The following is a 9,886-nucleotide window of genomic DNA, read 5'->3' on the forward strand; positions in this document are numbered from 1 at the left end:
CTATATTTTACTTGTCGTGACTGCTGAATAATATTTCACATACATATGTCCCAGTCACATTTTTATCCATTTATAGGCAACTGGCACTTGTTCATGATTCTTTACTATAAATAAATAATATTTCAAAAATATGGGACTCTACATTTTAGAGTCATATAGAATTTTTTCATGATTTTAAATATAAGTACCCCAAATTTGTATAGCTATGATACATAATTTTTGTTAGTATTTTGGAAAATCACCCTATTGTTTTTATAATGGTTGCACCAAATTACTTTTATTCATAACAACCATACTTCATATGTGCAAGATATTTTTGAATTTGCAAAGTGAAAAACATGGTGGTGGCTACATTATGCCAAAATATATACTCATGCAAACTAATGTTAGCACAATAAACAATAATTTTTAAAACCCACATTGACATTTGAAAAGTTTTGGACCGTGTTACCAGTTTTTCATATAATAAAATGTAAATTGTTTCTTACATAATACTTTCATTAGAAAGATATTGTTGTTATTCCCTCGGAAGCATTAAGTATTGCTCTTAATCTTTGCTAATTTTATGAGGAAACAATTAGGTGCTATTTTTAATAAATTAATGTACTTTCCAAATGATATCAACAAATTTTCTATAATGATGCCAACATAACACTATGCAGCTAGATGAATTTAAAGAGACGAATGTTAAGAATTCAGATATATATAGGGCCAAGTGAGGCCAAGTACATGGCTCAGTGACTTAGAACATTAACCTAGCAAGCATTATGCCCTGAGTTCAACCCCAATATCATAGCAGATGCTGAGGGCATTGTGATAGCTTTGCTGCAGGGTATTCCTTCAGATGGCTTGAAGATGGATCCCTGATTTTAAAAAAGCCAAGGGCAAGTGCAAGTCTATTTGATAAATGCCTATCTCTTCACATACTCTCAGGCATCCTGAGGGACTTCCTGTCTGGGACTTCCAGCTGGGTGGGGGACACCAGTTCTTCATTTGCATTAGTCAGTCCTAAAGTCCTCAATAATCACATTTCTACTTGCTACTATAAAAGCACCATTGATTATTTACTTTTTTTGTCAAATATAAAAAAGAATATTTTATTGGATGACACTTTACTGGATGGCAATTTTTTTAAATGGAAGAAACTGGAACTTGGTTACATGCCAATTCTCATAAATTAAGAAAAGAAGTAGAGTTTTGAATAATAGCATCTCATCTCATATATTTCTTCAAACACCGTTTACTTTTAAATTATTCTTATTATTTTCTATTAGTGAATGTGATCATTGACCATTTGCCAACTATTTGTGTTTTCTGCGTTTAAAATTGTTTATTTACAAGAAAGAACTTGCCACTGGATAAACTTGTCACTTGTCACTTGCGATCCTGTTGATCTTCGATTTGCTCAAGCAGGCGCCAGTAATGTCTCCATTCATTCTTGTCCTGTGCTAGTGTAGCCCAATGGTATCTGCTCTCTCTAGGAACAGGAAAAGCCTCAAACCATTTGTTCAGCGTTTTGATGAAGAAGTCTGACTATCTCGTAGGCCATGCGGTCTTTTGACATCCCGTGGGATCTAGTCAGTAACAGCTCTAGTCCAGCAGTAATCTCTAAATATCATTATGTGTCTGGCCCATCTGGTTTTTGACACCTAAATAAACTGAATAAGCATTTTTTTAAATATCTGTTCTCATGAGGCTGGGTGATAGCACCTGTCTTGCAAATGGGAGGCAAAGACTTCAGAATCCGGTGCAATCATATGCAGTGAATGATCCCGGCAGCTCCGCAATTTGTGTGTGGCACTTCTGCTTTCTAAGTGCCTGTGCAGAAAGAGATTTCTAGCCATACACACAGAAATGGGTGGGTGTTTGATCACACCCACTGTGGGGTGTGACTCTTGCTGGCTCCGAAACTATAAGATGGGCATGAAACGTGGTCAAGCTGGTTGACTCTGGTAAACACATTGTAAAAAATTCCTGGTGCCTGCTTCATTGAGAATGTGCATCAGTACAGCTAAAGAATGTGACCTTCAGTATGACACAATGAGTGACCATCACAACCAGCTCTGTGTGAACCCTGCTCATCACAACAGCACCCACAGAGGAAAGACAAGGGTGCACTGATGTATTAAAGTCTGAGAGATAGTATAGCGGACAGTATTTGGCTGATACTGGTTCTATCCCCGGCACCTAATAAACTTCGCCCAGCCCCAATGAAAATGATTCCTTAGCACAGACAGGAGAATTTCTGAAAGCAGCAGGGTGTAGCTCCCAAACAAAAGCAGTAAAAATAATAATTTTAAGATGCATGAAATTTAGTGCCTCTGGCTGTCTTCACCAGGGCCCCTAGAAGGGGGTTGGTTGAGCTTTCCTCCCCGCCCTGAGCAGAGCCCCTGGAGCTGAAGTCCTCCGGAGCCAGCCACAGCCATGCTCAATGCCCCTCTCCACACATTTGGACGAGCCTCACGCATGAAGGAACCAGCAGAGGAACCCAGGTGTGTGGGATCCAGGGCTGAGACCTCCAAGCCTGTTCAGATCAGGACTGGGCCTCTTCCACCCAGATCCCCCATTTTCCAGTAGCTAGGTGGTCACACCCAGAAACTGTCCCCAACGCCATGTAATCCCATCAATGGCCAACATCCAGAAACTATAAAACCAAGCTTGTGGAAGCATCCTATAGCCTAGTTCTCCCTCTCGGAGAACCTGGCAAGCTACTGAGAGTTTCCTGCCCTCATGGGAGAGACTGGCAAATCCCAGTGGTGTATTCATATGCCAAAACCAGTAACAATCAATGATCTCATTCCCCTGACCCTGATAGAGCCTTCAATGCTAAACCATTGGGAAGGACGATTAAAGAGAGGCTTCTAAAATCCCAGGGCTAGGACGAATGGAGACCTTACTGAGACTGCTTGAGAAAATCAACGATCAATGTGATGATATGATGATTATGATTAAAGTTAGTGTAATATAACAGTATCAGTACTTATCTCTTTCTATATTCCAGTGAGAATGCTGTATCATATCACTAATTTCTTCTTTTCAGTACAATTCTCTGTCAATCCTGCATTTTTTATTTTCTCAGGAAATAAGGAATAAAGATGTAATATGGAGACTGTAATAAAACAAAAATAAGGAAGGTTTTTGTTGAAATTTAACATAAGTTTAAGTTTCATTTCCAGTCTGTTAAGGCTTAAGTAGTAGAGCTTGTGGCTAGCATATGAGAGGTGCCTTGATGACACACTGGCACCACATGGTTCACTTCTGAGCCCAACAGATGTACACTAGGGAGCACATTAATGATTATTGCTACCAGGAGAGCATTGCTGTGATTAGTCCCTAATTTTTTTCTCCCTTTAAACCCTTCTCTCATCAAATAACCACTCCTCCATATATATATATATATATATATATATATATATATATATATATATTTGTGTGTGTATTCTCAGTCTCTCATTTATGTTTGTGTATGCATGCCTACACATGTAAAATCCCTTTCATAATTAAAATGGGGCATTTTACATCATATTATAGTTATCGTACACAAGAATGCTTTCTTAATGAACATGATTTTAATTTAAAATAAGTCCCCTTTTACAATACAGATCCCCAATGACTACTTCCACAAGATAGGGTATATCCTGTTGGTTCCTTTCCCACATTTTAATTGATTGTACTTAGAGCTCTATAAGAGCCGCTGCCAGAAAAGCATCCAGGGAGTAATTTCCAAATGTCATCATTGTATTAAAAAAACACTTACCACCCTGTCCAAAGGACCAAAATGTTCTTGAGGTCTTTCAATTCTTTTAACCACTACTTATGTATTATGAAACTGAGTTTGTCTTCTCTATTATCTCATAAAGTTCCCTACTCTTTCTGGAGTGCTTTTTCCCATCCCAGATTGTAAGACATTGTAACAGAATTTATATGACATTGAAAAGTTAGAAGCTCAAAGCAGAATTGCAGTAAATGTTGTTGACAATTTAGTCCTAATGAAAGCCATGTTAGCTCATATTTCTATATCAAGTAAAATCTATAATTTTGTTTGAACAGAAGCCTAAATACACAAAAGTTTACTGGGTTATTTTTCAAACATACAATATATTGAAAACTTTTTTGACTTGCATTGTTGATGCATACGAAGGCCAGGTATACTTTCACATTAAAATCCTCCAGAGATCAACAATAACAACTGCCTTGAGGTGTTTTTGGTTCCATTTCACCACTTCACCATCTGGGTAGACATATGAGAATCAGTTCAGCAGATTTGGGAAGTGATTATTACGGAGGTTATCTTTTTAGCAGATGATTTTTTGTTTTGCTGCTCCCACATAAATGTAAAACAGAAAATATGTTCAAAGCAGAGACAAATATGGACTGTAAATTTAAAATTTTTTCTATAGAGATAAAACCACTGGAAATTAAACTTGACAATGTTCTAATGCTGCAAAGACAGGAAATTTTTTAATTGATATTACTTTAGTTTATTGTATAGTACATTCTCTTTCTCCCTTGAATATCTTAAAGATTTTCAAGATAAATGTAAATATAAGAACAAATTGACCTTTATTATTTCATCACTTAGTGCACTTTCAGTGTGTGTCCCTAAAATTTCACAAAGCATTGCAATGTTTTTAAAGAAATTATTTATTAGAGCTACAAAATATTGCAACACTCCTACCATTTTTAATAAGTTGGCAAGCACTGATTTTTAAATATTTTGAAGTTCATGTTCTTCATCGAGATTTCTGTTGTGTATAAAAAGCAATTTTATGTAATATGATAATGTCCTTAGCCTTTAAAATTTTAGTATAATGGGAGTTTTCTTCTTATATAATTTACACCTTTATTTGAAAACAATGAAAAACAGAACAAACAGTAGAGCCTTTTCATAAATATTAGTTGGTTTTCTATAGTGGAAGAATATTGTAGCTGATTTAACTTCATTTATTTATAATGACTTTATTAAATAAATCTTTAAACTATTCACTTGACTCTGACCTATATGATACAAAATAATATTTAAGGAATATAGAAATTAAATACTTGTACCACATTTATTTTACAAATTTACAAAAGTTCAGTGTAAATTTGAACTCTGTGCCAGAGTTTCTGCAATTTTTTAAAATGGGTTATGTCCTCGAATCATAGACTGTTAATTGAGAACCATCTTTGCCACTACTCCCATGGAACATTTGACAAAGTCTGTCGAAGTATTTTGCTGTCACAGCTACAAGGTAGATTGTATTAGAATATTTGGATAAAGATACTAAGAAGTCTGTAAACATGAAAAGAACCCCATGCTTAAAACAACATTAATGTAGTCTAAAAATGCCAAAGTATAAAGACTGAGAATCCCTGCTCTAAAACACAAGCATACATCGCTGCCACCAAGATGTGATCCCGGGGGCCGCACGTGTGTGCGGCATCTCCGCAGCTGCAAGAGCGTGAATCCAGACCCAGCTAAACCACTTTCGACATGGGCAGCTCCTTGCAGAATGTCTCCAGCCTGAGAACTAAGCCGCGACCCCATGCCCGCCTAGGAGGGGAAAGGTATTTCTCTCTCTCGCCTCTTCCTTGCCGGGGATGAAGGGCGTGGGGACCGCCATATTATGACAACCACAGATGGGGTTTACAAGCTTGCAATGATGCAATATCCTGAAGAAATCTCCCTGGACTTAGTTGTTAAAGTACAGAAATCCAAAACCACGTGGCCGCGGTGACCTCATATCTCTTCACAACAGGTCTGACTCTAGTGGGGTACTCCTAAAAATAATGGTGAGATTTGTGTTGAAATATTGAATGTAACCAAAGTAAACAGAAAGTAAAGTGAAACTTATCAGTTACAAGGTGGGGGGGAGGGGATGTGGGGGGGATGGGAGGTGTACTGTGTGGGTTTTTTTTTTGTTTTTTTTTTTTTGGTGGTGAGATATTGGCACTGGTGAAGGGATGGTTGTTTCAGCTTTGTATAAATGAGACTTAAGCCTGAAAGCATTATAATTTTCCACATGGTGATTCAATAAAATAAAATTCTTATTAAAAATAAATTAAAAAAATAAAATACAAGCATACATCTAAATTATGTCAAGATATGACAATTTTGTAAAAATCCACTTTTACAAAAAAATGTAAAAATAGCAAATAATTTAAAAAAGCACAAAAACTTAGGTGGAATATTCTGTTATTAGTTTACATATACATGTGAGTATGTGCATATATATGCACACACACATATATATCTATACATATATTGCATACCTATATTATAGGGGACCAGAGAGACAGCTCAATAGCCTGACCATGTGCTTAACGTGAAGGAAGTCTGTGTTTAAATTATGGCAACTCAGAGTCATGTAAGCATCACCAGGAGGAGCCCTTGAGCACAGAATTAGGAGTAGTACTGAGACTAATCAGTGATGGCCCTTAAATAAAAATCTTTCACACATATATGCATATGCATATGCATTTGTATGTGTCAAAGTTTTATTACGTCAGACTTAATCATTTATAGGTACATCAAATTCACATACAAACTGATCACTGAATGTTTGAGTTTGTTTTCAAATAAGTATTGTATATACAAGCTATTAAACTACTATAAATTCTGGACACTTTATGTTTCAAGAGCCCAAAGACAATTTTTAGTTAGCATTGACTTTCTCCTCCTGTTAATTATAAGTAACAATGATAGTTTATCTGGTATTGGATTTGTATTAAACAAAAGAGTAACACTTTTTGGTGTGTCTGCAAGATTTTAGAGATCTTTGATAACATTTTGCTTCTATTACAAATTCATATAAATTATAATTTTTATTTTTACCATAATATATTTGCTTTAATATTAAAACAATAGCAATTGCTCTTGGGCCTGAGTGATAATAGAGCAGTTGCCTTGCAGGCCGTCAGCCCATGTTTAGTCCTGGTAGTCTTGGCATCGCATAGGGTCCCCCAAGCCTCACAAGGAGCAATCCCTCATCCTTGAGAGGTGTGGACCCAAAACAAAAAATATAATAGTAATTTCTCTTTATAACTCAATGTATGTTCAGTCCGATTATCTAAAATGGGGTTGGCGCGATAGTACAGCAGGTAGTGGATTTGCCTTGCACGAGGCCAACCCGGGTTCAATTCCCAGCATCCCAAATGGTCCCCCAAGTACCACCAGGAATGATTCCTGAGTTCAGAGCCAGGAATAACCCCTGAGCATCACCAGTTGTGACACCCCCAAGAAAAAAAGCTAAAAAGAGAATAAGAATTCATCTGTCCTAATTTTGGAGAATAAGGTGTCTTACAGTCCTCATCTTCCTCTGCATTCCAACCTCAAACTTTAGATGGAAAAGAACAAAATTTCGCACCTCAGATTTTGCATATGGGAAGAATAAATTACAGAAGCTCGATCTCTAGTAAAAATGTTCTCAATTATTTGCAGGTTCTATTTTAGACTTCCTTTGGAAACTCATACTGGTAGATAAGTACACTTGAATTGTAGCACTGTCACTGTAGCACTGTCATCACATTGTTTATCAATTTGCTTGAGTGGGCACCAGTAATGTCTCCATTGGGAGACTTGTTGTTACTGTTTTTGGCATTTTGGATATGCCATCGGTAGCTTGCCAGGCTCTGCCCTGTGGGTAGGATACTCTTAGTAGCTTGCCAGGCTCTCCAAGAGGGATGGATCTTATTGCTTATTGCTTTTTAAAAATTCTCTTACAGGTGAAGACGTCACATTGTAGGGTTCACTAACTTCACACTTCAAAAAAAATAATTGGATGCTATTGTAAAATGCCCAAATGACAATAAAATGTATTCAAAAATCTACCTATAAGGAACATGCAAAATTAGGAATTTTTTAGAAGATACTTCAGTTATGGAAACTGAAAGTTATCTAATATTTTCATATTTAGAGGGGTAGATGTGGGAACTACTGTGCCCGTAGCAGTCCAAATACAAAAATTAGAAATTGAACTCCCACTTGATCCAGCAATACCACTCCTGGGAATATATCCTGGAGAGGCAAAAAAGTATAGTCGGAATTACATGTTCATTGCAGCACTGTTTACAATATCCAGAATCTGGAAAAAAAAACCAAGTCCCTGAAAACAGATGACTGGTTAAAGAAAATTTGGTACATGTACATGATGGAATACTACGCAGCTCTTAGAAAAGATAAAGTCATGAGATTTGCATATAAATGGATCAATATGGAAAGTATCATGTTACTTGAAATGAGTCAGAAAGAGACGAACAGACTTAGAAAGATTGCACTCATTTGTGAAATATAAAATAACAGAATGGGAGACTAACACCCAACAATGGTAGAGAGAAGCACCAAGAAGATATATCCACGGCTCGGATGCTGGCCTCATACCCTGGGGGGATAGGTAGCTTAGATAGATAAGGGACCACCAAGTAAAGGGTGCTTGGACGGCCCGCTCAGAATGGGAGATGAGTTCTGAAAATAGACTATAGACTGAACAGGATGGCCACTCCATACCTCTATTGCAAACCACAACACTCAAAATGAGAAAGAGAAAAAGAGAGAGAGAGTGAGAGCGAGAGAGCGAGCAAAAAGGAATGTCCTGCCACAGAAGTGTGGTGGGATGGGATGGGAGGTGAATTGGGGGTGGAGGGAGGCACACTGGTATCACTGGTGGTGTAGAATGGGCACTGGTGGAGTGGAGGGATGGGTACTTGAACATTGTATGATTGAAACGTAATCATGCAAGTCTGTAAGTCTGCAACTATACCTCATGGGGATCCATTACAAAAATATAGCACTATATAGCACAGCCTTCCCGTTGTTCATTGATTTGCTCGAGTGGGCACCAGTAACATCTCCATTGTGAGACTTGTATAAATTAATTACTTAGAACAAAAAAGCCTCAATATTAGTTCTCTACAGTGTTAAAGGCCCAATCAGAGCCTGACAAGCTACCCGAGATGTACTGAATATGCCAACAACAGTAGCAAAAATGGGTCTTATTTCTCTAACCCTGGAGGAGTCTCCAGTTGAGTTGGGAAGAACAAGAGGCTGTAGTAAGCAGTTGGCGCGAGAGTCAAATGGGCTGGAAGGCACCCCGCAATCAGCTGGCCACCAACGCGTCCCACAAAAGTGCGCCAGACATGGGCAGCATGAAGAAGCTACACCACTACCGGCCTGACACGGTGATGCTGTGCAAGATCCGCCACTACCGAAAGTCCACCGAGCTGTTTATCCACAAGCTACAGTTTCAGCAGCTGGTTTGCAAGATCGCAAAGGAATTCAAGACCGACCTGCACTCCCAGGGCTTGGCCGTCATGGTCTTGAAGAAGGCGTGTGATGCCGACCTGGTGGGGCTCTTAGAGGATACCAACTTTTGTATCATCCACTCCAAGCGTGTCATCATTATGTCCAAGGACATCGAGCTGGCATGCCACATCCGCGGAGAGAGGACAAGTTTACGAACGTTTACAATGCTATAATCTCAGGGCTGGATCAAATGGAGACACTACTGGCACCCGGTCGAGTACATTGATGATTAACAGGATGACAGTGACAGTGTTAAAACTCTTTCCTATCTGGCCTACTCTCCATTTTACATTTCTTTTCAAAACTGTATCATCTTGCTCCTCTTTATTAATTTTAGCATTCTTATTAATTTTAGCATTAAATTTAGCATTAAGTTCAGCATTGTTATTATGGGGGAGACGTAAATCTTGTTCTCTGGTGTTCTCACATTTGGCAGTGCTTGCTGGGGATCGCACATTGGATTGCAGTCCTTGCACACTTGACAGTGCTGCTGTCACACTCTTCATTTATACGTGTGGTGTTCAATGACAGTCATCCTCATAGTTTTTGTTAGCATGTGTGTGTTGGAGCAACTGTCTATATGTACTGGCTGAGGATTGCAAT

At 38.1% G+C, this 9,886-nt stretch overlaps 1 protein-coding gene across 1 annotated transcript; it reads left to right on the top strand.

The window, feature by feature from the left end:
* The first annotated feature begins 9,054 nt into the window (after positions 1-9,054).
* Positions 9,055-9,456, top strand: LOC129404340 (uncharacterized). Its single transcript, XM_055136696.1, has one exon. The coding sequence runs from the start codon at positions 9,055-9,057 to the stop codon at positions 9,454-9,456; it is 402 nt and encodes a 133-aa protein (XP_054992671.1).
* Positions 9,457-9,886: the final 430 nt, after the last annotated feature.

This window comes from Sorex araneus, chromosome 4, assembly GCF_027595985.1.
Source record: "Sorex araneus isolate mSorAra2 chromosome 4, mSorAra2.pri, whole genome shotgun sequence".
Classification (NCBI taxonomy): Eukaryota; Metazoa; Chordata; class Mammalia; order Eulipotyphla; family Soricidae; genus Sorex; species Sorex araneus.